Source organism: Octopus sinensis, linkage group LG30, assembly GCF_006345805.1.
Source record: "Octopus sinensis linkage group LG30, ASM634580v1, whole genome shotgun sequence".
In the NCBI taxonomy this organism is placed as follows: domain Eukaryota; kingdom Metazoa; phylum Mollusca; class Cephalopoda; order Octopoda; family Octopodidae; genus Octopus; species Octopus sinensis.
Genome location: NC_043026.1, coordinates 11,411,713 through 11,439,674, shown reverse-complemented (window position 1 = coordinate 11,439,674; position 27,962 = coordinate 11,411,713). Strand labels below are relative to the sequence as shown.

Below are 27,962 nucleotides of genomic sequence, written 5' to 3'. Positions count from 1 at the left end.
AAGGGATTTGCAACGTCCATGATATATCAGCAAAGATCACAGTAGTATAAATATTTATTAGCAATAAAATATATAAAAGTTAAGAAGATAAACACCTGGAAATTGTAGTGAGGAAAGAACAATGATGGAAAATGAATTATGTGAGAATAAGTTTGAATCTAAATTACAGATTGGAAGCATTGGTTTTTCCAGTGATATAAAGGAAGAGAAACTGAAAACATCCTATCACTGTGATATCTGTGGTAAATCATTTTCTCAAAGTGGTGCTTTAAGTAAACATAAACGTATTCATACTGGAGAGAAGCCACATCACTGTGATATCTGTGGTAAATCATTCTCAAGAAAATATTTCTTAACACTCCATAAACGTATTCATACAGGAGAGAAGCCATATCACTGTGATATCTGTGGTAAATCATTCTCTCAAAGTGGTGCTTTAAACAAACACAAACGTATTCATACAAGAAAGAAACCATATTGTTGTGATATTTGTGGTAAATCATTCACTCAAAGTGGCTGCTTAGTTGTACACAAACGAAGCCATACTGGAGAAAAACCATTTCACTGTGATATCTGTGGTATATCGTTTTCTCATACCTGTCAATTAACTCAACACAAACGCGTTCACACTGGAGAAAAACCCCATCATTGCGATATCTGTGGTAAATCATTTTCCATAAATTTTGCCTTGACTAAACACAAACTTACTCATACAGGAGAAAAACCATATCACTGTGATATCTGTGGTAAATCATTCTCTCAAAGTAGCTGTTTAACTTATCACAAACGTATTCATACAGGAGAGAAGCCATTTGAATGCGATACCTGTGGTAAATCATTCCCTGTTGGAAGTGCTTTAATATCTCACAAGCGTATTCATACAGGGGAGAAACCGTTTCACTGTGATATCTGCGGAATATCATTCTCTTTTCAAAGTGCCTTAATACCTCACAAGCGTATTCATACTGGAGAGAGGCCATTCCACTGCGATATCTGTGGTAAATCATTCTCTGCAAGTGGGAATTTAACTCATCACAAACGTGTTCATACTGGTGAGAAGCCATTTAACTGTGATATCTGTGGTACATCATTCTCTCTAAGTAGCAGTTTAACTGTCCACAAGCGTATTCATACTGGGGAGAAGCCATTTCACTGTGATATCTGTGGTAAACTATTCTCTCAAAGTGGGAATTTAAATTATCACAAACGTATTCACACAGGAGAGAAGCCATATCACTGTGATATCTGTGGTAAATCATTCTCTTTTCATAGCACTTTAACCAAACACATGTATTCACACAGGGAAGAAGCCATTTGAATGTGATATTTGCGGTAAATCATTCTCTCTTCATAGCACTTTAACCAAACACAAATGTATTCACACAGGGAAGAAGTCATTTCAATGTGATTTCTAAGGTAAATGATTCTCTGGAAGTGAGAATTCAGCTGATCACAAATGTTTTCATACTTGGGAGAAACCATATCACTGTGATATCTCTGGTAAATCATTCTCTCACAGTAAAATTTAACCAACCACAGACATATTCACACGGGTGGAAAACCATATCACTGTGATATCTGTGGTAAATCATTCTCTCACAGTAAAATTTAATCAACCACAAACATATTCACACAGGTGGAAAACGATATCACTGTGATATCTGTGGTTAATCTTTCTCTCACAGTAAAATTTAACCAACCACAAACATATTCACACAGGTGGAAAATGATATCACTGTGATAAATCATTCTCTCACAGTAAAATTTAACCAACCACAGACATATTCACACAGGTGAAAAACCATATCACTGTGATAAATCTTTCTCTCAAAGTAGCAATTTAACCAACCACAAACATTCACACAGGTGGAAAACGATATCACTGTGATAACTGTGGTAAATCTATCTCTCTAAGTAGCAATTTAACCAAACATGAAAGTATTTATAAATGGGAGAAACCAAATCACTTTGATATCACTGTAAATCATTCTCTGCAAAAAGTAAATTAACTATGCACACACGTATTCAAACAAGGTAAAAGCCATATCATTATGCTTTCTGGGGTAAAGCTGACTGTTCAGACCACGTCAGTCCATAACCCGCCCGACATCTTGTACAGGATGGTGTAAGTATATATATATATATATATATATATATATAGCTATTTCTTTACTACCCACGAGGGGCTAAACACAGAGAGGACAAACAAGGACAGACACACGGATTAAGTCGATTACATCGACCGCAGTGCGTAACTGGTACTTATTGAATCAACGCCGAAAGGATGAAAGGCAAAGTCGACCTCGACGGAATTTGAACTCAGAACGTAACGGCAGACGAAATACGGCTACGTATTTCGCCCGGCGTGCTAACTTTTCTGCCAGCTCGCCGCCTGGTATATATATATCATGGACTATATATTTAATACTACTTATATTATACAATGAATCAATAAAAGCAGTAATTATTTTCCCACAGCCGACTAAAATTCTTATTTGTATTTCTCCATGTATTTTCTATTTTTAATCTATTTTTCTTGTGGCTAATCAGTATATTTCGTGATGTCCATTCAACTCGGACTAAAATTTCACGGCACCACTTGAAACACCGATATGGATAAAACGAAACGAACTAAAAATTAGGACAGTCAACTTCTGTATACATTCTTTAACTTTGAGAAACAGTTAAAATGGGAATGATATTTACGTCTTTTTTTTTGAGCTCCTGTGAAGCTAGATCGATATTTCATTGTTCTTCAGAAACATATTCAGAATTATAGCACTGAGTTTTATTGTCCCTTCCGACACGACTCAGCCGATCGGATATTGTCGGCGGAGAAAATGTATAGAATTACCCTGTGTTCGTATTTTAAGTAAAGTTTTATACAGTTTTTATATTTCAAAATAACAGTTTTCGAAATAATACATATATGATTTTGTAGGCGCTTATAAATAGAAACTAATTTCGTTCCCTCGTTTTTGTTTCCTAGTCGGGTTTTGTCATTTCTAGTGTGAAAGCCAATTTCTATTGTTTGCTGTCAGTGAAAGCACGTGTCTATTGTAATTGAAGATATTTCATTTATAAACCCAGATTTATGTATCATTACCGGTAAGATATAATAATAGAAATATTTTTGTAAAGGTATTTGGATATGTTTATTGTAAAACGTTTGATGTTGCTTGTCAGACAATAATATTAATTCTGTTCTCCACCAACTTTAGACATAACAACTCATGTGTAAAAACTATGTACTTTTAACTATCGTCGCCAGTTTTTTTTTAATAAGCCAACTGGATGTTTTAAAGCTAAAATTTTGGACGAATACCTTTCAGGTGGCGTGTATAACGATTTTATTAGGGTACTATTTAAAGAAGAATGGTCCCGGTGCGCGCATCCGCACTAGCTAGTCGTGACTAGTCGATAAAATTCTTAATCTGGAATTTTGATGAAATTCAAACGGTAAGTATTCCAGTTCATTAGAGAAAATATAAAAGAAATGTCTAATCGTTCAGTTCCATGTGTCATGAGCTATGCCAGCTATCTCTTCTAGTTATTTATAAATTTATATGTACTGAAATACCTGTGTATGCATGCATATTATATATATATATATATATATATATATATAATTATCAATAATATAGGGTGAAATTAATTAATCTAAAAATAATCATTAATTTCGCCAAGTAGAGTTCGGTATGTAAAAGACCCATTCAAGGAAGGTTTAAGTAATACTAATTAATTAAGGGTTCAGCAACGATTTGCCTCACCACATACCGAATTTAGAAATAGCAGTCAAAAAGTTTTGGCTATTCTTTCTACTTAAAAGGGCGATCCCAGTAAAACCAAAATAAGTGCTTTGGTTTTACTGGGATCGCCCTTTTAAATATATATATATATATATATATATCAATAATAACAAAGGGTAAAATTAATTAATTAAGCAGTAATCAATAATTCCACCAAGTAGAAATCGGTATGAAAAAAGGACCGTTTCACGGTAAACTTAAGTAATACTTAATAAAAAGGGTTCAGCAAAGATTTGCTTTATCACATACCGAAGTTTAGAAATAGCAGCCAAAAATCTTAGCTATTTTTTTTACTTTAAAAGGAGTCCCTTTTTAAAGTAGAAGATATTTGGCTGCTATTTCTAAACTTCGGTGTGGTAAAGCAAATCTTTGCTGAACCCTTTTTATTAAGTATATATATATATATATAGAAAATAGTAAAAACTACAGAAGGCTTGTTTTAAAAGGTTAAAAAATATATATTTTAAAACAAGCCTTTTGTAGTTTTTTACTATTTTCTATATATTCAACCACGTGTTTTCACAAACCAACTTTCTCATCTCTCTCTCTCTCTCTCTCTCTCTCTATATATATATATATATATATATATATACTAGCAGTATCGCCCGGCATTGCGGTTTGTTTAGACTCTTTAGAATTGGAATTTTTGAAAAGTAAAACTTCGGCAGTATGTAGCTTGTTATTCTCTTTAAGTGAAAAACAACGAAAAATGGCGACACAGGAGTCAAAACATCGTAAAAAAATTGGGATTTTCATAGAAAAAAGGCAACTTTTTGATGTAAATAATTTTTGGTGTTAAAATGGTCCGATTTGAATTTTTTCTTCTACGGAAGGAAGAGTTAGCCTTCTTCTATCATACCCTCAAATATATATATATATATATATATATATATATATATATATATATATATACATAAAGGGTGAAATATAATTAATTTAATAAAATCAATAAATTTCACCTAGTAGTTTTTTCGGTATGGAAATGAGCATATTCGGTAAGGATTATATATAATTATGGTAACCTATTTGGCTGCTATTTCTAATATTTTCGGTATGTGGTGTAAGCAACTTGTTGCAATTAACCCTTTATTATAATTATATATATATATGTATATATATATATTAATATGAAAAAACCCTCCAGGCTACATCCCGAAAATTCATTCCTTTGCCGAAGTTCTACAATGTTTACGGCGATTCGTTTTTATTTCTTGATTTTTTATTTTTCATGCAATTTACGCGTGATGAACACAGTTCACGTCAAACAGCTGACTGAGTAAAGTTCACTATTCAATGCATGGGATAAGGCCTAAACAAACACATTATCGATTTTTGCACTTGCGAGATGAATTTCGGAACAGAAATAGCACAGTTCAATTTTCATTCGCCTAAACTTTAAGTGACCCATTTTTGGTGGTTCTACGATTTGTTGGCTGGGAGGAGTTGTGCCGGGAAGTTAAACACACAGATACACGTTGAGTTTTATATATATAGATATATATATATGTATGATGTATGTACATACACACACACATATATAAACATACATACACATAAGTTTCCACACTGATGCTGTTTACCAAATCCACACACAAGGCTTTGGTTAACTTGTTGCCCAAAGCAGAAGTGAGTTGCACAAAGAGGGATTGAAATCAAGACCACATGGTTAGAAAATAAATTTCGTTACCACACACTCATTTATTTATCTACATCTTGAAAATAGAGGGAAACAGTTCAATTATAATATAAAAAATATTCTAGAATTTCTATTGCTTTATTTTAAGTGTCTGCTATATCTTATTCTGTTTTTTTCTCTACTGTTTCAGAATAACAAATGACATTGGCATCTAAGAATGGTATACATCATCAATATCCTTGTTTAAAGACTCAAAAGAAAATCTTATGCAGAACACATATAACTCTGCTTATATAAATCTTTGGAATATTACAGCCAAACATTTTCTCCTGAACTCAGATTGATAACAAAAACTGCATTCTTGACTGTCTGGAATGTGTCCAAGATTATTTTGCATCTGAAAAGAACTTCAGTGGATTTATAGAGGGATTTGCAACGTCCATGATATATCAGCAAAGATCACAGTAGTATAAATATTTATTAGCAATAAAATATATAAAAGTGAAGAAGATAAACACCTGGAAATTGTAGTGAGGAAAGAACAATGATGGAAAATGAATTATGTGAGAATAAGTTTGAATCTAAATTACAGATTGGAAGCATTGGTTTTTCCAGTGATATAAAGGAAGAGAAACTGAAACCATCCTATCACTGTGATATCTGTGGTAAATCGTTTTCTCAAAGTGGTGCTTTAAGCAAACACAAACGTATTCATACTGGAGAGAAACCATATTGCTGTAATATTTGTGGTAAATCATTCACTCAAAGTGGCTACTTAGTTGTACACAAACGAAGCCATACAGGAGAAAAACCATATCACTGTGATATCTGTGGTAAATCATTCTCTCAGAGTGGCACTTTAACCAAACACGAACGTATTCATACAAGGGAGAAACCATATCAGTGCGATATCTGTCGTAAATCATTCTCAACAAAATATTTCTTAACCCTCCATAAACGTATTCATACAGGAGAGAAGCCACATCACTGTGATATCTGTGGTAAATCGTTCTCTCGAAGTAATCACCTTACTGATCACAAACGAAGTCATACAGGTGAGAAACCATTTCACTGTGATATTTGTGGTAAATCATTTTCTGCAGGTGGCATATTAATTAAACATAGACGTATTCATACAGGAGAGAAGCCATATCATTGTGACGTCTGTGGTAAATCATTCTCTCAAACACGTCAATTAACTGTACACAAACGCATTCACACAGGAGAAAAACCATATCACTGTGATATCTGTGGTAAATCATTCTCAACAAAATATTTCTTAACCCTCCATAAACATATTCATACAGGAGAGAAGCCATATCACTGTGATATCTGTGGTAAATCATTCTCTCAAAGTTATGTTTTAACCAAACACAAACGTATTCATACAGGAGAGAAACCATATTGTTGTGATATCTGCGGTAATTCATTTCATCGATTTGATGGCCTAACTGTACACAAACGTATTCATACAGGAGAGAAACCATATCAGTGCGATATCTGTGGTAAATCATTCGCTCAAAGAAGTCCCTTTGATAGACACAAATGTATTCACCCAGGAGAGAAACCATATCAGTGTGTTACCTGTGGTAAATCTTTCAGCGATGATGGTGATTTAACTAAACACATATGTATTCATACTGGAGAAAAACCATATCACTGTGATATCTGTGGTAAATCATTTGTTCGAAATGATGGCTTAACTGTACACAAAAGGAGCCATACAGGTGAAAAACCATATCAGTGTGATATTTGTGGTATATCATTCTCAAGAAAGGATCTCTTAACACTGCATAGACGTATTCACACAGGAGAGAAGCCATATCACTGTGATATCTGTGGTATATCATTCTCTCGAAGTTATGTTTTAACCCAACACAAACGTATTCATACAGGTGAGAAGCCATATCATTGTGATATCTGTGGTAAATCATTTTGTCGAATTGATGGCTTATCTATACACAAAAGATATCATACAGGTGAGAGACCATATTGTTGTGATATCTGTGGTAAATCATTTCATCAAATTGATGGTTTAATTGTACACAAACGGATTCATACAGGTGAGAAGCCATATCACTGTAATACCTGTGATAAATCATTCGCTCATAAAAGTCACTTTAATAACCACAAATGTATTCACAAAAGAGAGACATCATATCACTGTGATATTTGTGGTAAATCATTTCATCAAAGTTCTTCCTTAACTGTACACAAAAGAAGTCATACAGGGGAGAAACCATATCGCTGTGAAATCTGTGGTAAATCATTCTCTAAAGGAAATTCTTTAACTATTCACAAACGTGTTCATACAGGGGAAAAACCATATCATTGTGATATCTGTGATAAATCATTTTCGCGAATATATGCTTTAACTGTACACAAACACATTCACACAGGAGAGAAGCCATATCACTGTGATGTCTGTGGTAAATCATTCCGTCAAAAGTATGATTTAAATACACATAAGCGTATTCATACAGGAGAAAAACCATATCGCTGTGATATCTGTGGTAAATCATTCTCTCGAAATGTACATTTGGCTGTACACAAACAAAGTCATACAGGAGAAAAACCATATCACTGTGATATCTGTGGTAAATCATTCTCTCAAAGATATCAGTCTGAGAGACACAAACGCATTCACACAGGAGAGAAACCACATCACTGTGATATCTGTGGTAAATCATTCTCTCAAAGATGTCAGTCTGAGAGACACAAACGCATTCACACAGGAGAGAAACCATATCACTGTGATATCTGTGGTAAATCATTCTCTCGAAATGAATATTTGACTGTACACAAACACATTCATACTGGAGAAAAACCATATCACTGTGATATATGTGGTAAATCATTCTCTCAAAGATATCAGTCTGAGAGACACAAACAAAGTCATACAGGAGAGAAACCATTTCACTGTGATATTTGTGGTAACTCATTTTCTGCAGGTAGCATATTAATTCAACATAGACGTATACATACAGGAGAGAAGCCATATCATTGTGACGTCTGTGGTAAATCATTCTCTCAAAGTGGCACTTTAACCAAACACGAACGTATTCATACAGGGGAGAAACCATATCAGTGCGATATCTGTGGTAAATCATTCGCTCAAAGAAGCAACTTTGATAAACACAAACGTATTCACCCAGGAGAGAATCCATACCATTGTGATATCTGTGGTAAATCTTTCAGCGATAATGGTGAATTAACTAAACACATATGTATTCATACTGGAGACAAACCGTATTGCTGTGATATCTGTGGTAAATCATTCTCTCGAAATGAACATTTGACTGTACACAAACAAAGTCATACAGGAGAGAGTCCATATCATTGTGAAATCTGTGGTAAATCATTCTCTCAAAGATATCAGTGTGAGAGACACAAACGCATTCACACAGGAGAGAAACCGTATTGTTGTGATATCTGTGGTAAATCATTTCCTCGAACCGATAGTTTGACTGTTCACAAAAGATGTCATACAGGAGAGAAGCCATACCACTGTGATATCTGTGGTAAATCATTCTCTCGAAAAAGTTATTCTGAGATACACAAACGTATTCATATTCACAAAGGAGAGAAACCATATCACTAATATTTGTCGTAAATCTTTCTGTGATAATGACGATTTAACTAAACACAAACGTATTCATACTGGAGAGAAATCATATTGCTGTAATATTTGTGGTAAATCATTCTCTCAAAGTAGTCATTTAACTAAACACAAACATATTCATAATGGACAGAAACTATGTTACTCTTTTTACTTGTTTCAGTCAGTTGACTGCGGCCATGCTGGAGCACCGCCTTTAGTCGAGCAACTCGACCCCGGGACTTATTCTTTGTAACCCCAGTACTTATTCTATCGATCTCTTTTGCCAAACCGCTAAGTGACGGGGATGTAAACACACCAGCATCGGTTGTCAAGCAATGCTAGGGGGACAAACACAAACACACACACACACACATATATATATATAGATATACGACAGGCTTCTTTCAGTTTCCGTCTACCAAATCCACTCACAAGGCTCTGGTCGGCCCGAGGCTATTGTAGAAGACACACGCCCAAGGTGCCACGCAGTGGGACTGAACCCGGAACCATGTGGTTGGTAGGCAAGCTACTTACCACACAGCCACTCCTCCGCCTATTACTGAAATTTGTTGTAAATCATTCTCTCAAATTGATTATTTTGCTGAACAGAAACAAAATCATAGGACGACGAAGCCGTACCTCTGTGATCATCATCATCATCATCATCATCATCGTTTAGCGTCCGTTTTCCATGCTAGCATGGGTTGGACGGTTCTACTGGGGTCTGTGAAGCCAGAAGGCTTCATCAGGCCCAGTCAAATCTGGCAGTGTTTCTACGGCTGGATGCCCTTCCTAACGCCAACCACGCGTGTGTGTGTTTGTGTGTCTGTGTTTGTCCCCCTAGCATTGCTTGACAACCGATGCTGGTGTGTTTATGTCCCCGTCACTTAGCGGTTTGGCAAAAGAGACCGATAGAATAAGTACTGGGCTTACAAAGAATAAGTCCCGGGGTCGAGTTGCTCGACTAAAGGCGGTGCTCCAGCATGGCCGCAGTCAACTGACTGAAACAAGTGATATCTGTGGTAAATCATTCTCTCAAAATGGTCACTTAAGTAAAAACACATTTACTCATACAAGAAAGAAACCATATCAGTGTGTTATCTGTGGAAGGTCTTTCCCTCAAAAGATGCAATTAACAAAATGTGTAGTTATTCATATCACGTGACCGACCAGACCATCAGATATTGTTACACATCGCTGGTCACAATGCGTTTGCAGTGTTTTAGCCTTTGAATGACGCCAACCTGATCTTCCCCAAAATACTGAAAATCTAAGACAGAACATAAGCCATTGGGAACAGTCTCAGTTACATATACACATGAGAGGATACCAACTTTAGCTGTCATATTATTTCGGTTCTACTTCTTACCCTGAACTTTTCTAGCATCAGTTTATTAAGATTCTCACTCCTGTGCCAGCATTTCTCTTACTAGTCCACTTTTTAACCCTTTTGTTACCAACCCGGCCAAAACCGGCTCTGGCTCTGTAGTACAAATGTCTTGTTTCCATAAGTTTTTCATTAAAATATACCACCAAACCAAATGTCTTGTTTTCATAAGTTTTGAATTAAAATCATCCACCAAACCTTAGTCACAATTTATGTTCCTGACAGTAGCTGAATGATAACTAAGTTATTTTACTAAATTCTTTGTTATATTTAAAGTAATTGAAAGAAACACAGAGCATCTCAACAGAAATACAGTAACGAAAGGGTTAAAATATATAATAAACAATTCTTAACCCTTTTGATACCAACCTGGTTGAAACCACCTCTGGCTCTGTAGTACAAATGTCTTGTTTTCATAAGTTTTGAATTAAATTCTTCCACCAAACCTTAGTCACAATTTATGTTCCTAACACTAGCTCAATGATAACTAAGTTATTTTACTAAATTCTTTGTTATATAGGCGCAGGAGTGGCTGTGTGGTAAGTAGCTTGCTAACCAACCACACGGTTGCTGGTTCAGTCCCACTGCGTGGCATCTTGGGCAAGTGTCTTCTGCTATAGCCCCGGGCCGACCAATGCCTTGTGAGTGGATTTGGTAGACGGAAACTGAAAGAAGCCTGTCGTATATATGTGTGTGTTTGTGTGTCTGTGTTTGTCCCCCTAGCATTGCTTGACAACCGATGCTGGTGTGTTTACGTCCCCGTCACTTAGCGGTTCGGCAAAAAGAGACCGATAGAATAAGTACTAAAAGGTGGTGCTCCAGCATGGCTGCAGTCAAATGACTGAAACAAGTAAAAGAGTAAAGAGTATTTAAAGGAATTGAAAGAAACACGGAGCATCTCAACAGAAATATGGTAACAAAAGGGTTAAAATATATAATAGAGAAACAATTCTTAACCCTTTTGATACCAACCTGGCTGAAACCACCTCTGGCTCTGTAGTACAAATGTCTTGTTTTCATAAGTTTTGAATTAAAAATCTATAACTGAGTTATTTTACTAAATTCTTTGTTATATTTAAAATAATTGAAAGAAACACGGAGCATCTCAACAGAAATATGGTAACAAGAGGGTTAAAATATATAATAGAGAAACAATTCTTAACCCTTTTGATATCAACCCGGCTGAAACCACCTCTGGCTCTTTAGTACAAATGTCTTGTTTTCATAAGTTTTGAATTAAATTCTTCCACCAAACCTTAGTCACAATTTATGTTCCTAACACTAGCTGAATGATAACTAAGTTATTTTACTAAATTCTTTGTTATATTTAAAGGAATTGAAAGAAACACAGAGCATCTCAACAAATATGGTAACAAGAGGGTTAAATAAGACAAATTGAAACAAAGTTATCTATTTTTCAAAAAGCTTACAATATACTAAATCTTAGAAAAATTACTTTAATTACTTTAAAATTTCAATAAAGTCCCCAAGACTAAGGCTGAAAATGCAGATGTAGATAAATGAAATGATACCAGACAGAAAGCTGTACAGTATATCAGAGTCGAGCAGTCTGAAGTGAAAGAAATCTGATATCGTTTGTGAGATACATTTTGAGCACAGCACAAATCTCCTGTGCTCAACAACAGGCTGACAAACCGTTGTCAACTTGGTGATGTCTTGTAGTTTGTCATGTAGACTCTTGTGATAAAGTTTGGTGTCTTCCTTGCCACATTCAGACGTGATGATCAGAAGGAGAAGGATAGAAAAAAAACAAGCAGTAAATAGCTATATTAAAAGATGTTTTTTTATAAATGACAAATTACCAAAGCCAAAAAACAATTTAATAAAATTTGTAATATTTAAAAAAAAATTGTTTGAATTTTTTTTCTGTGCCATTGTTATTGAAGTACAAATTTTAAAAAATTTAAATCATTGAAATAGGACTAATGTTGAAGCCCAGCCTTAACCCTTTTGTTACTAACCTGGCTCTGTGGTAAAATGTCTTGTTTTCATAAGTTTTGAATTTAAATCTTCCACCAAACCTTAGTCACAATTTATGTTCCTAACACTAGCTTAATGATAACTAAGTTATTTTACTAAGTTCTTTGTTATATTTAAAATAATTGAAAGAAACACAGAGCATCTCAAAATATATACAGTAACGAAAGGGTTAAAGGGTTTTATTTACTTGAATGAATCTACCCCAGAACCTGTGCCTTTTATTAGGCTATTCTTCATCACTTTTGCTGAAGTGCTAGGTTATGGGGACATAAACAAACCAGCACTAGTTAGCAAGTAATAGTGGAAGAGGTTAGAGAGAAATACATAAGCTCACACACACATTATTATTTAAAGGTCACAATACACCTTTATACTCTGTCCCCACCAGGAAGATGTCCAAGTGCTGTTAGATCATGTGAACTCAATAAAGTCATCCATACAGTTCACAGTGGAAAAGGAATAACAAATGATATTGGCATCTAAGAATTGTATGCATCATCAATATTCTTGTATATTCGTAGGAAATTTCATTAGAAAACATCCATTTTTCTGAAAGCTATGATCATCCAAATTTAGGGTGGGGACAAAAATCTGTAGTTATGCCAACATGGCATTAACGTTCGTTTCTCGTAAAATGATCTATATCTAATTCACATTTACAATTATTTAAGGCAAACAAGTAAAAAACAATTTCTTTCCGCTTTATAACTAACTAGCAGTATCGCCGGGCGTTGCTCGGGTTTGTTTCGACCCTTTAGAATTGGAATTTTTGAAAAGTAAAAATTTTGCATTATGTAGCTTGTTATTCTCTTTAAGTGAACATTTTCCCGGTTGAAATACACCGAAAAATGGCAACACAGCAGTAAAAAATAGGGATTTTCATAGAAAAAAGCACCTTTTTGATGTAAACATGGTCCGATTTGAATTTTTTCTTCTACGGAAGGAAGAGTAAGCCTTCTATCATACTCTCAATTTTGGTCAACTTGCGCCGCAGGGTCTCGGAGGAGATAGTGTTAGTTGAAGGCTACCAAACCTGCCATACACACACAGACAACTTCAGCTTTATATATAGAGAGAGATTTCGATTTGCATGTTGGTCAATTCGCTGAGATCTCTTTAAGGTAAACAAAGCCAAATTTTTTTATTCGAGTGGGAAAGGGGTGAAATTTGAAAAGCTGATTTTCCCTTCGCATATTCGTAATCTCCATCTAAAACGTAGGAATCCGAAAAATACACTTCTAAAGGAGTTACGATATTAAAAAAAAAAAAAAAAAATGCCCGGTGTACACAAAGTAACTTTGGAAATAGATATCGAGGCCCTGAAAAGGGCTAGTGGTTTCGTTAATTTCATTTAAGCTCCCAGTCCTGCATAAAATTGAATATTCTTAAATAGGTCTCCTACAAATAAATAACTTCCAAATCGGATGCGGAAGCGCACACATCGGTTTATTTGTGAAAGCTTTTCGATATTCAAATAATACTTATATAGTATACAAACCCCCCCCAAAAAGCAAACGTAACCACCCGGCTATGAATCGTCAACGAACTTAGATTTTATTGTCGCGATAACAGTATAAGGGAGATAACTCAGAAGTAAAAACGGTTGACAATTTATTCTGGAAAATCAAAAATATTTGTGTCTGCTTTGACAATTCTATGAATTCGAGGTCTTGTCCTGTTCTAAAATATTGATGGATCTACACAATTTATAGATAGACTAAAAATTTATTGCAGATTAATACAAAAACTGCAGTAATAATGTCCTTCCTCCAGCTGGTTGTGAATCCTCCCCTACTCCTAGTCAAACCGGATCGAGCAAACTCCTGGCCAAGCACTGTTACATCCAGTCTATTCATGGATATTTAGGGATATATTATATTATATTGTGTCCTTTCGCTTACATGTAGGTATAATGTGGTTAGCTGTTGACTTGGCTGGTATCAGCACAGCGAGAAGACTACAAACAGATCATCCCGCCAGTTTAGAGAACAAATCACCAACTATAAATTATGTCGTTTCGTAATCTAAAACTGTACAAATTTTATTTCTTTCGAAGAGATTAATTCACAAGAAACAATACACATTGTTTCTAAGATGCTCTCTCATTTACGGAAGTGTGATGTCAACACTAAAAATATTCTTTCTCATCGCACTACCGAATGGAAAATTTAGGCATTCTTTAGATAGCCTAATATTTAACTTTATCGTTAATATGATGTAGATCCAGGGATCTAAGGTAAACAAAGCCAAAATTCTAAATTAAGGAGTGAAATTTGAAAAAAAACTTCGCATTTGCCACCTCCGACATCTAAAACGTAAGAGTCCGTAAAATAAACTTTTCAATGAGGTGCGATATAAAAAAAAAAAGCCCTTTGTACACGAAGTAGCGATGAAAATAAATTTCGAAGCCCTGAAAAGGGCTAGTGGCCTTATTTTCATTTAAGCTCTCACCACAACAGGGGAGTAAGATTTTCCAAAACGGGCAGTCCGTAAGTATTCTTCAAATAAATACCTTTCAGATCGGATGCTATTTCTTTATTACCCATAAGGGTCTACATAGATGGGGACAATACAACGATTAGGGTTCATGTGGATGAAATGGAACTATTTACAGTGAAATCGAAAGCGCATACATCACAATTTAGACTACTCTGCAGACGTTATGCGTTAGTATGAAATGCGAGTGCCAGTCAACTTTTGATTTCCCGAAACTACTAAAAAATGGAACCTGATCCAACGGACAATTCGTTCCGATTCACTCGCAACGAAAGCTTCGAAATCTAAATATCTCAAGACTGAAACTAACGATCATCGCGGTTTATTTGTGATGCAAGATCCGTATAGATACAAATACAAAATACAAACGAGCGATTCGGGAAAACAAAACCGTGCCGGACATACTATCACCGAAATTGCCGAGCCCTATTTAAAATTACACTTAGAGGAATGAATAAGTTTAATTTAGAATTACACTTGGCGGAACGAATAAGTCCAATGCTTAAATCGCCATCCTCAGCCTCAGGAAAAGAATATATCGATCTTATTTCGAATAAACAATTCACGACACGAAAACACGAAACATAACACTATCTTAAGGGTTAGCAGAACTTTACGAAAAAATTTAGAGGCCCTGAAAAGGGCCGTTGGGATAAAGCATTAGCTTCATTATTTTCAATTTAGGCTCTCTCACCACGAATACGGCGGGCAAGCTGGATGTCCTTGGGCATGATGGTCACTCTCTTGGCGTGGATAGCGCACAAGTTGGTATCCTCGAAAAGACCGACCAAGTAAGCCTCGCTGGCCTCCTGTAAAGCCATTACGGCAGAGCTCTGGAAACGAAGATCAGTCTTGAAATCCTGAGCGATCTCACGAACGAGACGTTGGAAGGGAAGTTTTCTGATAAGAAGTTCAGTGGATTTCTGGTAACGTCTGATCTCTCGCAGAGCTACGGTACCAGGCCTGTAACGATGGGGTTTCTTCACACCGCCAGTTGCTGGGGCACTCTTCCTGGCAGCCTTAGTGGCAAGCTGTTTACGAGGAGCCTTTCCTCCGGTAGATTTACGTGCTGTCTGCTTTGTACGAGCCATTCTGATGTCAATACAATCGCTATAATGCGCCGAAAGCTGCTACGCTTTATATACACTGCAGCGGCGGGCTAAACTTTTTATCTACAAACAAAATTAAGCGCCAACACATTCTCTCAGAACACAAAGACGAAGCACCAAACAGCAGCTGCCGAACGCATTGCTATGATTCGCTGATTCAAACACGTGATTTCTAAGTTGGGGTGTTTTCTGCTACGTCTGCGTGCTTTGTATAAATACTTGCTACAGAGTCTATCCGTTAATGCATTTTTGCTTGTAAGTAACTATATATCTGAAAAATGTCTGGACGTGGTAAAGGAGGAAAAGGTTTGGGAAAAGGAGGCGCCAAGCGTCACAGGAAGGTGTTGAGAGATAACATCCAGGGTATTACCAAACCGGCCATCCGTCGTCTGGCTCGTCGAGGTGGTGTGAAACGTATCTCTGGTTTGATCTACGAAGAGACCCGTGGTGTGTTGAAGGTGTTCTTGGAGAACGTCATTCGTGATGCTGTCACCTACACCGAGCATGCCAAGAGGAAGACCGTCACCGCTATGGATGTGGTCTATGCTCTCAAGAGACAAGGCAGAACTCTGTACGGATTCGGAGGTTAAACTGGTGAAGTTTTTCTAACTTCGAGGTCGTGAGTAGCGACAAAACCCGGCCCTTTTCAGGGCCACTCATATCTTAATGTAAGCCACCTCACCTTTTCGATATGCTTAAGTAGATTTAGTTTGAATATCTGCTTCGGTTTCTTCCTTGAGTTTCTCAATCTTTTTCGTTTGTTTCACAGATATCAGTTTGCAGCTTTTCCAAAGTTTTGCCTTTTGCATTTTTTTCTTCGATTTTCCATTTTAACCTCAGGGTTAGACCCTTTCTTGTTTTGCTTTTGTTTACGAGCGGACCCACGATCTTTCGGTTAAACCCGGTCAAAATAAAAAGATTGTGTAATAGGCGTAAAACAACTTCTAAACGGATATGAAAAAAAAATGCGCGCACGCGAAAGGGGAGTGGGGGAGAGGCCTCGGGAAAGCGTCTGAGGGGCTGATCCGGGCACCAAACAAAAATTAAAAAATTGTGATAGTGTAAAACAACTCATCTTTCTCTTTGCTTAGTCGTTTTTACCGAATTTTATTCGGCTTGATAAAGTTTAAGTATTTTCTCCATTTCAGATAAGCATCCGTTGGGTATTTTACAGATTTACTAGCGTAGCAAGATTGCAGTCAGTTGTTTATTTAGTCGGCTACAATAGGTTATACTATACTGTATGATTGTATTTAAGTTCCAGTAAAAACAATAAAATAAAAAGTAAGCAGATCAATTTTTTTAAAGAATAATATAAATGTACGTTTGTAATGTACCCTCTTAAAATTCTCGGGTATCTATCTATCAAACAAATGTCAAGTGTTTTAAAATTTGTTCAGTGGAAAAATAGGTAGTGAGATAAATTTGGTCGTTCCTCCCTGAGTCTAGAATAACAAAGTAACATTTTACTTGTTTCAGTCAGTTGACTGCGGCCATGCTAGAGCACCGCCTTTAGTCGAGCAACTCGACCCCGGGACTTACGTACACGCACATATATATATATATATATACATATATACGACGGGCTTCTTTCAGTTTCCGTCTACCAAGTCCACTCAAGGCTTTGGTCGGGTCGGGGCTATAGCAGAAGACACTTGCCCAAGGTGCCACGCAGTGGGACTGAACCATGTGGTTGGTAGGCAAGCTACTTACCACACAGCCACTCCTGCGCCTATATTAATCATAATTTTCCAAAAAGCCTAACAATTTGCATATGTCTTGCTCTAATTTCAGAATATTTTCATTTCAATTACCAGCAGGTCATCTATTAGTTGACAGCAAGAGAAAGATTAACTGCGATATTTGCATATTCACTCGGAAGGATTATAAATAAACCAATCAAAGAATGTTTCGCCGTAAGTTGGCTGCCGAGTTTCGGTGGGAAAAACAGGGCTCGTGGGGTCGGCAATCCCGGTGTTCCCACTTCATGTGTCGTTTTTATGTTGTGCTGTAAAAATTTGTGTATCATTCGATTTCTTCGATTTTTGTTTTCAATCTCATGTAATAATTTTTAAAGATCATTTATATGTAAATTTCATCTGTGTCTCATGACCCCAAATCATGATGTATTGTCCCCCTCTTCGTTAGCCCCTTGTGGGTAATAAAGAAATATGACCTAAGTGTGTTTATGTAACTGTATTTCTTGAAAAGATCTTGTAGAAAAACATGGTACTAACAAGTGAAATTAAGTTATCTCATAAGGAATGTTTTCTTTAACTTTAAAATTTCTTCACTTTTTCCAGAATTTCTCTTTTTTGTTGCGAAATACGTACAAAAATAGAGTTTATGATTCATGTGTGTTCTTGATAATCGTTTAGAACAAGTAGTTTTACACCAATTACACTATTTTTTTCTTAGTTTAAAAGGCCGTGGACTGAAGATGTGAAATTTCCGAGGCCTCTCCCCCACCCCTCTTTCGCGAGCGCGCATTTTTTATCATCATATTCGTTTAGAGCAAGTTGTTTTACACATATTACACTATTTTTTTTTGTTTTGGTGCCCGGGTCAGCCCCTCAGACGCTTTCGGAACTTCCCGATGTGAATTTTCCGAGGCCTCTCCCCCACCGCGTGCGCGCTTTTTTTTTTTTTCATATTCGTTCAGAGGAAGTTGTTTTTTTGACCTGGTTTAACACTATGCGTGGTCGCCCGAAACCCGATGGTTTAATGATTTGGATATCGGGTTGTATGTTTTTGCGAAAATCAATATTACTCCCAAAGAGTTCTGCATAAGTGCAGCTGAAGGCTATTTTAATATGTGGGATCGTCCTAAATGTACATGGATAAGGCACTCATGTTTACATTATTGACCTTTCAACCTCACCAATGGCAAACAGTAGCAGTTATTTACAAGGAAAAAAAACAAATATAAAATACGCCCACAAATTGATTCTCACGGAGTTCAAATGATAGCATGTTCATGAACAAATATTTTGAAAAATTAATTTTCACCCTTCCACTAGACTTTATTGGCACTGCGCACTTAAAACCATTTGTTTACAAAATTACATTTTCAGACGATAGGGTGTTTAGGGAGACCTTAGCTATTACAAGCACATCCCACGACCACCTCGGTATTCTTTCGTTATGCGTTGAAAAATTACGTCAAACGGAAATAGCTGTTGGCAATCTTTTGTCTCTAGTAGACCTTTCTGTCGATTTCCGTAAAAAATTTTCTTTTTTACATATGGGCTCGCGGGAACTTTTGAAGCAATGAGAGCGAAAGAGACTAAGAGAAAGCGATTTTATGACGAGTGAAGTTCTTTTGAAGTTACCGTGCATATGAAGCATTGATGTACATGTGTGTGTGTGTTTGATGGGGTGTGGGAGACAGACAGTATGTTGTGTAAGTGAAGTGCTTCTGTTAGTGTGTGAAGAGACAGAGTAATGTGTGAAAGAAAGAGATAACTGAAATCTTTTACTCGGTGTATGTGTATATGTATGTATATTGCTTCGAAAGTTCCCGCAAGCCCATATGTAAAAAAAAAAAAAAAATTTACGGAAAGGTCTACTAGAGACGAAATTTGCAAGGGAATAATCGGATCTTGTGAATTTTGCGAGGGTACCCACTCCCTAGGTTCGTTTGCGCACCCAGTAGGCTGCCTCTTTTTGCTCCCGTTAACGGGTGCACTTTCATCTGACATAATTTTCTTAAAAAATGCATTTTCAAGGTGTGACGGCATTAGCCCCTGAAAAGGACTTGATTTATTAGTAAATCAAGTTAACTAAATTGTTCTTTCCAAACAACGTAAATAGATTAGGAGCAAATTGCAAGATAAACCCATTCCAAAAATTGTCGATCCTATAACAAATGTTCATACAAATTCAGTCGGGGGGGTGCTAAAAACAGGTGTTATACATTGCTTTTCAAAAATAATTACTTTGTAAAACCATTTACTTTGTGTAAAGAAACCCATCTATTAATTTGCATACGCGTACAAGCGTAGGGACCGCCCTTCTCAAACAGTACCGTATTGTCATTGTATTTTACTACAAATATTTCGACAATAACTCTTTATTAGATTAAAAATAAAATAGTGGCTGCTACACGGGAAAATACGGTAACGGTGGTGACAAGTTCGCTCGCCGGTTGCTAGTGTAGAAGGCAAGATGCACGGTGCAGACTAGAAAGGAAAAAAAGTGGAATCGTCTTCGCGCAACATCTATGCGGTGAGTAACGGACTAAAATCGCAGATCAATAGACAATCGATAGTTTACAATCACGAAAATATAGGTGGCCCTTAAAAGGACCGTTTTCTCGAGAGACCAAGATTTACTTGCTGCTGGTGTATTTGGTAACAGCCTTGGTACCTTCAGAGACGGCGTGCTTAGCCAACTCCCCAGGGAGAAGCAGACGGACAGCAGTCTGCACCTCACGGCTACTGATGGTTGAACGTTTGTTGTAGTGGGCCAAACGGCTGGATTCAGAAGCTATTCTTTCGAACAAATCGTTGACGAAACTGTTCATGATGGACATAGCTTTGCTGGAAATACCAGTGTCGGGGTGGACTTGTTTCATTACTTTGTAGATGTAGATGGAATAACTTTCCTTCCTCTTCTTCTTGCGCTTCTTGTCTCCTGCGGGACGCGAAGATTTGGCCTTGGAAGCCTTCTTGGCTCCTTTCGAAGCGGTAGCTGGTGCTGGTGGCATGATGTCACTAGTGCTGGTAACTTCGCAGCTACCCTATTTATAGCTGTCAAGTAGGCTCAGCAGATGAACAGTTTTTGCAAATCGGCGCCGTTCATTTTCATTGGTTGAATTTGACAACTATGTCACGTGACAAAAGCCCGCTTATTTTTCACCTGCTTCTCGACTGCTGGAGCCGATTAAGCAGTATTTAAAGGCGAAAGGCTGAAAAAAAAATTCACTTCCCTGTTTTGTTACAAACTAGTATCGAACTTTGAAAATGTCTGGACGTGGTAAAGGAGGAAAAGTGAAGGGAAAGAGCAAGACCCGTTCATCCCGTGCTGGACTTCAGTTCCCTGTCGGTCGTATCCACCGTCTTCTCCGTAAGGGAAACTATGCCCAACGTGTTGGTGCCGGAGCTCCAGTCTACTTGGCTGCTGTTATGGAATATTTGGCTGCCGAAGTGTTGGAATTGGCAGGAAATGCTGCCAGAGACAACAAGAAATCGAGAATTATTCCCCGTCATTTGCAGTTGGCCATCCGTAACGACGAGGAGTTGAACAAACTTTTGTCTGGAGTGACCATCGCCCAAGGTGGTGTTCTTCCCAACATCCAGGCTGTTCTTCTCCCCAAGAAGACCCAGAAGGCTTCCAAGTAAGCGCCTTCGCTGATGGCGTTTGCCTTCGTATAACGGCCCTTTTCAGGGCCCCTCATTTTCTACACATAGTCTTCTTGCCGGTTTTCTTTGCGATCTTTAATGTGGGTGGTTTATCTTGCCCGTTTCTAACATAGGAAACGGTAAAACAACACCAATCCGTTTTTTTTTTAATACAGATTACCCAAGAGATCGTATCGTGGACAGCAATTTTTATCCTTTAAGTAACTTCTTTCTGACAATAATTTCTTGGATGTTAAGGGCAGTGGCGATACAATAAGCGGATACGGTGTCAATACAGAAAGAGCGGGCAGGCGGTGCTGTGATGTGGAACCAGTCTATCCGAATTGCGTGTGTCGGGGCTTAATTTAAACTAGGTGGAGTCGCTTACAAAGGTTTGATATAAGGGAGGTTTGGCTGTTGTTTCTAGCCCACACTTCGTTTCTTTGTCACTCACATGTTGATGTTTTACAGCCGGAGTGACTCACGCGTTGTCCATTGCTGGGATTTAAGTAAGAAAAGATGATTGAAACATTTGGGAAAATTCTATTAAAAGAAATATTTTACACAACCCTTTATAAGTCACTATAGGATGACTCCCAGCAATGACCTGATATTTTAACATTATAAATAAGGGATGGGGGTGAAAAAGTTGGAATTTCAGAATTTTATTAAAAATATAGAATGGTTGTATACTATCAGTCTAACACGAACGTGACTGTAAGGGGGTACACCACCGCTGTATAGCCCTAGGAAGCATTTCCTAGGGCTACACAGCGGTGGTGTACACCCCTACTGTCACGTTCGTGTTAGATTGACAGTATACAACCATTCTATCGCCCCACCACCGTACATGTCTCTACGAGAGATTTAGTATTTCTTATATTAAAGATATAAATGTATCGAAATTTGCCGAAAAATATTGGTCATCAATGTAAGTAAAAAAAAAAGGCTAATAGGTGTAAAAAGATCTAAAACAATTTGGGCGAGCGAACGAGGGAGATGGCTTTCGGGAAATTCACACGATCCCTCATAACTTTCAGGAAAGATGGGTAACTTTTCATGAAAGTTTATACAGATATCTTTCAAATAGCATAGATTGCAATTTAGAATTTTTAGGGAGTCTTTTTCCAGTGGGTAGGGAAAACAGTTTCGGATCAGAAATACCACATAAGTTATATTTTGAAACTCCCGCCTTCCGGACCAAATTTTTCGCTCTTAAATACTTTTCGGTGAAAGAATTAGAAAATTGTAAGTATTTTCAGAGGAAAAAGTGTGATTTAAAGCAGATTTAGCTGTCGTTTCTTTCTCGTTGACGCATGTATTGATATTTTCCAATATTTTAGTCCCCATAAACACTAAAAAAATTTGAAGATTTATAATTTTCTTTCAGTCCTGATTGTTTCTGTTTATAATTTAAAATATTGGAGAGACCGAAGTCATTTCTGGCATTTATCCACTGATTTAAAAAAAAAAATAGGCGCAGGAGTGGCTGTGTGGTAAGTAGCTTGCTTACCAACCACATGGTTCCGGGTTCAGTCCCACTGCGTGGCATCTTGGGCAAGCGTCTTCTGCTATAGCCCCAGGCTGACCAATGCCTTGTGAGTGGATTTGGTAGACGGAAACTGAAAGAAGCCTGTCGTATATATGTATACATACATATATATATATATATATATATATATATATATATATATATATATATATATATATATATGTGTGTGTGTGTGTGTATATGTTTGTGTCTGTTTGTCCCCCTAGCATTGCTTGACAACCGATGCTGGTGTGTTTACGTCCCCGTCAAAAGAGACCGATAGAATGAGTACTGGGCTTACAAAGAATAAGTCCCGGGGTCGATTTGCTCGACGAAAGGCGGTGCTCCAGCATGGCCGCAGTGAAATGACTGAAACAAGTAAAAGAGTATGTAAGAGATAATTAATTCTAAATAGCGTACTTTCTGTTAGAAAATGTTTCTCTCTTAGACACACAGCCTTATTTGTTGTTGATGCTTGTATCACCAATGGAGCAAGCGTGTGGTCCAATTGGTATCTTCAAGGTGGTGGGAAGGGTAAAAATTTTCCAAACCGTTTTTTCATAAAATGGCATTTCGAAGGCTGTGATGAAAAACAATTGGAAAATCCCCGTCAAAACGGAGAAATACCAAATTTCGTGGTTTTCTTGACCCGAAACACCTCTCCCCACTCGAGTTGTAAAAGCTTTTCTCTTACAAATTTCTTTATAATCGTGACCTATGCCGTTTGAAAAACAGTTGTATAAACTTTCACTAAAAGATACCTATTTTCTTGAAAGTTGTGAGGGAAAAATCGGATCGTATGAATTTTCCGAAGGTCCTCTCCCCACCCACACCCCTTTGTTTGCGCAAATTTTTCATATTCGTTTTCTACACATTTTTTAAAACCTATTAGACGGGGATCTGTTTCTTTGACCTGGAGTCACCAAATATTGAAATACACGTTTGTGTCAATGAAACATGTGTGGTCATGAGAAGTGCTAGAAATAAAAGCCAAATCTCCCTTAAATCACCTGTCGTTTAGTTTCTCCCATAAGGGCATCATGCCAAGAAAATTGACCAAAATTACTCTGGAGGGAGGGATCAATATAAAGATCCCCATCTGTTGACGAAAACAATAAAAGCCAGCCTACAAGATCTGATTTTTCCCTCATAGCTTTCAGGAAAATGGATATACATCGATTTTTTTCTTCCCGGAAACCCACGTTTTCGGCTATAGAGAATCCGATTCTGAAAAAAAGATTTTCGAAAATCGCAAATTCAAAATTTCAATTTCCAGCTCCCCCATTAGACCCCTATTCTTCATTTTTCACTTTTTCTGGAAATTTTCTTTTGCAAATTACGAAGATTATGATTCTGAAAAAAAAAATTGTAAAATTTCAATTTTTTAAAAAGAATGACAAAATACCCCCAACACCCTCTCCTCCCAATTTTTGGCCTTCAAGCAGGCTGGCTATCCACATGCTAGAAATAACAGCCAAATCTCAAATGAGCAAGACCATTTTCAGTTCCATACACACACGATGTTTTGCGTTGATAAAATGATTCTCTTTAATTTCATTTTGTCGCAGTATTTCTCTTGCAATTTCTACTTTTCTCTTTTCAAAAGAGTTTGCTTTTATTTCTGCATTCATATTTTTTTGTAACTTTCAAAACAAAAAAAAAAAATGAACACTTTAATTTCACATGAAAAGGACACAATATAATAAAATATATCCCTAAATATCCATGGATGAAAGAATGCTTGGCTATGAGGCTTTTTTTTTTAACATCGCACCTCCTTGAAAAGTGTATTTTACGGATTCTTACGCTTTAGATGTCGGAGGTGGCAAAGGCGAAATTTTTTTCAAATTTCACTCCTTAATTTAAAATTTTGGCTTTGTGTACCTTAGATCCCTGGATCTACATCATATTAACGATAAAGTAAAGTATTAGGCGATCTAAAGAATGTCTAAATATTCCATTCGGAAGTGCGATGAGAAAAAGTATTTTTAGTGTTGACATCGCAATTCTGTAAATGAGAGAGCATCTTAGAAACAATGTGTATTGTTTCTTGTGATTAATTCACAAGAAACAATACAGAAATAAAATTTGTACAGTTTTAGATTACGAAACGACATCCGAAATAATTTATAGTTGGTGATTTGTTCTCTAAACTGGATGATCTGTATGTAGTCTTCTCGCTGTGCTGATACCAGCCAAATCAACAGCGAACCACATTATACCTCCATGGAAGGCAAAAGATATAATATAATAAAATATATCCGTAGATATCCATGAAAAGACTGGATGTGACAGTGCTTGGCCATGAGTTTGCTCGATCCGGTTTGACTAGGAGTAGGGGAACATTCACAACCAGCTGGAGGAGGGACGTTATTACTGCAGTTTTTATAATAATTACGATCTGATGTAAAGCTTTATGCTGTCTATTGATTGTGTTAATCCGTTAATGTTTTATAACAGAACAAGACCTCAAATTCATGAAATTATCAAAGCAGACACAAATATTTTTGATATTCGCTAAAATGTTGTCAGCCAGTTTACGTCCGAGTTATCTCCCTTCCGCCGTTATCGAGACAGCAATAAAATCTGATTTCATGATTAATATATAACGAAATGGTTACGTTTGCTTATTACCCCTAAGGGTTTACATGGATGGGGACAATACGATGATTTTGGGGGTCATGTGGATGAAATGGAACTATTTACAGTGAAATCGGATGGGTTATTTACAATGGAGTTATAATGAAAATGAAATCGAATAAGAACAAACAAACAAAAAGGGACTTATGAAGTCAAAAGAACAGGTTAGCCGACCCCACGAGCCCTGTTATTTTAACTGAAACCTTTTGGTAAGGGATCACGGCGTGTTCATGCAAGGCCTTTCACACCTAGCATCCATCTCTTTTTGAATACAGACTCTGACAGACACCTTTTCTCTAGCCCCACCTTCCTTTTCAGATGGAACCTGAAAAAGTTCGTTAGGGCGGTGCCAGAGATCATGGTGTCTGACAGACATTATACCTTTCACTCTAGTCTTCCATATAACCCCTTTCGCAACTGCTACCGTCACGAGAAAGCAATGCTTACCTTCGTTCGTCATGAAACCAGGCGGGTCAATTTTTAAGATTGACTCAGACGACAGCTGAACTCTTCTTCCGTCTGACAACAGGTGTTCGGCATAAACCCACACGTCCGAAATGGTTACGTTTGCTTTGCCATCACCAAGTCCCGGGTTCGGTCCCATTGCGTGTCATCGCTGGTAAGTGCCACACGTCAGCCGATCGCGCATTGAATCTAGAACCACGGTTGCGAAATAAGCTTTTTATTGCACAGCTATGGATACCCTCACATCCTGAACATATATTTATGACTTTAAATAGTCTAATATACCTTCAGCTCATTAGTTTCATTTTAAACTAGCAGTATCGCCCGGCGTTGCTCGGGTTTGTAAGGGAAATAACTACATAAGCATTTTTAGAGAGTTACTTCCCTTATAGATGCCAATTCGGGCTTTCTTAGCCATTTCTGTTTTGGTGTCTTCAAGCCATGAAGTCGTTGTTCTAAAAGAACGCTGGTCTCCTTGACAACGCTTTACGACGTTGATTTCCTTACACTCCCTTCCCCACAGCTTCACGAGGGAGGGAAGAAGGGGGAGAAGCAAACAGGTGCAGGTGTGACCATGGACGCCAACTCCGCCGCCATCGACACACGAAAAATTATGCATTAAAATGGAATAAAAAATGATGTTAAATTATTTTTAAAATCGTAGACTCATCGTAGACGCGCGCTAATAGCCAGACGGGCTCGATATGAATCACGACTATAAGATACCCGAATTTGGTTAAACTGCACCGCAAAATGTGGGAGTAGTTAGGAATCTAAATCGAAGGGGAAAGACACTCACACAACTACAGTTTTATATATATAGATTTCGGATTTTAATTTAATCCTTGGATGCTGAAAATATTTCCGAGTTTCTCCGTGGTATTAACTAAGAACAGCAAACATGGCGGTGCCCCAGCATGGCCACAGCTCATGAGCTGAAACTAGAATCAATCAATCAATCATACGCAGGTATTTTGTCATTGAAATATATATTGAGTTGGTAAAATGTTTAACGCAAATGAGTTTAATGTTTCGAGGGTTGAAATTATTATTATTATTATTTCTTGGCACGATGCACTAATAAACCATGGGAGAAACCTAGACGAAAAGGCGATTTAAGGGAGATTTAGCTGTTATTTCTAGCACTTCCCATGACTACCTTCCTTGTTTCATTGACACAAAGTGACTAAAAACAAAAAAACTAGTCTAATAGGTATTTAAACCTATTTAAAAATGTGTAGAAAACGAATGTAAAAAATTAGCGCACACGAACGAGAGTGGGGGATGGGGGACCATCGGAAAATTCACACGATCCGACTTTTCCCTCATAACTTTCAGGAAAATAGCTATATTTTAATGAAAGTTTATATAAATGGTTCCGGGTTCAGTCCCACTGCGTGGCACCTCCGGCAAGTGTCTTCTACTATAGCTTCGGGCCGACCAAAGCCTTGTGAGCGGATTTGGTAGACGGAAACTGAAAGAAGCCCATCGTATATATGTATTGTCCCCATCTGTGGTAATCCGTATGAATAATAAAGAAATTATATATGTGTGTTTGTCCCCCTCCCACGTCGCTTGACGACCGATGCTGGTGTGTTTACAACCCCGTAACTTAGCGGTTCGGCAAAAGAGACCGATAAAATAAGTACTAGGCTTACAAAGAATAAGTCCCGGTGTCGATTCGATCGACTAAAGGTGGTGCTCCAGCATGGCCACAGTCAAATGACTGAAGCAAGTAAAAGAGTAGAGAGTAAATGTTTTTTTTTCTTTTCAAACGGAATAGATTACGATTATAAAGAAATTTGTGGGAGGAACTTTTTTCCAAGGCGAGTGGGGAGAAGTGTTTCGGATGAAGAAGACCACATAAGTTGGAATTTCTCCATTTTGACGGGGATTTTCCAGTTGGTTTTCACCACAACCTTCGAAATGACGAGGGGGGCATCCT

General features: G+C 37.3%; 4 protein-coding genes and 1 long non-coding RNA gene across 6 annotated transcripts in view; 4 read left to right on the top strand and 1 right to left on the bottom strand.

Moving 5' to 3' along the window:
- The window catches only part of LOC118768628, a 6,649-nt gene extending 6,395 nt beyond the window's left edge, over positions 1-254 (top strand). Inside the window, exon 2 of the long non-coding RNA XR_005004412.1 lies at positions 1-254. This exon is cut by the window's left edge and continues 233 nt beyond it. This is a non-coding gene — a long non-coding RNA (uncharacterized LOC118768628).
- Positions 255-5,992: 5,738 nt separating this feature from the next.
- On the top strand, positions 5,993-14,457 carry LOC115226411 (endothelial zinc finger protein induced by tumor necrosis factor alpha-like). The gene is made up of 4 exons (XM_029797409.1): positions 5,993-6,152; positions 7,425-7,508; positions 8,601-8,759; positions 14,342-14,457. The coding sequence occupies exons 1-4, from the start codon at positions 5,993-5,995 to the stop codon at positions 14,455-14,457; spliced, it is 519 nt and encodes a 172-aa protein (XP_029653269.1).
- Positions 14,458-16,309: 1,852 nt separating this feature from the next.
- Positions 16,310-18,072, top strand: LOC115226624 (histone H4). 2 transcript variants are annotated; one of them, XM_029797637.2, is made up of 2 exons: positions 16,310-16,707; positions 17,834-18,072. In XM_029797637.2, the coding sequence occupies exon 1, from the start codon at positions 16,318-16,320 to the stop codon at positions 16,627-16,629; it is 312 nt and encodes a 103-aa protein (XP_029653497.1). In that variant the 5' UTR covers positions 16,310-16,317; the 3' UTR covers positions 16,630-16,707; positions 17,834-18,072. The 2 variants fall into 2 exon arrangements, with proteins under 2 accessions (XP_029653497.1, XP_036371367.1); XM_036515474.1 differs by having other exon boundaries at positions 17,860-18,070.
- A 2,268-nt stretch (positions 18,073-20,340) lies between these two features.
- On the bottom strand, positions 20,341-20,750 carry LOC115226619 (histone H2B, gonadal-like). Its single transcript, XM_029797631.2, has one exon. It carries the CDS (start codon positions 20,745-20,747, stop codon positions 20,370-20,372), a length of 378 nt encoding a protein of 125 aa, XP_029653491.1. The 5' UTR covers positions 20,748-20,750; the 3' UTR covers positions 20,341-20,369.
- A 234-nt stretch (positions 20,751-20,984) lies between these two features.
- LOC115226615 (histone H2A-like) lies at positions 20,985-21,381 on the top strand. Its single transcript, XM_029797628.2, has one exon. It carries the CDS (start codon positions 21,004-21,006, stop codon positions 21,379-21,381), a length of 378 nt encoding a protein of 125 aa, XP_029653488.1. The 5' UTR covers positions 20,985-21,003.
- Positions 21,382-27,962: the final 6,581 nt, after the last annotated feature.

Coding starts and splice junctions, on each gene's coding strand:
- LOC115226619 (XM_029797631.2), bottom strand. CDS start 20,747: ATGCCACCAGCACCAGCTACCGCTTCGAAAGGAGCCAAGAAGGCTTCC.
- LOC115226411 (XM_029797409.1), top strand. CDS start 5,993: ATGGAAAATGAATTATGTGAGAATAAGTTTGAATCTAAATTACAGATT. Junction 6,153..7,424: donor TGCTTTAAGCAAACACAAAC/GTATTCATACTG, acceptor GATATCATACAG/GTGAGAGACCATATTGTTGT. Junction 8,760..14,341: donor TTTGACTGTACACAAACAAA/GTCATACAGGAG, acceptor GCTTACATGTAG/GTATAATGTGGTTAGCTGTT.
- LOC115226624 (XM_029797637.2), top strand. CDS start 16,318: ATGTCTGGACGTGGTAAAGGAGGAAAAGGTTTGGGAAAAGGAGGCGCC.
- LOC115226615 (XM_029797628.2), top strand. CDS start 21,004: ATGTCTGGACGTGGTAAAGGAGGAAAAGTGAAGGGAAAGAGCAAGACC.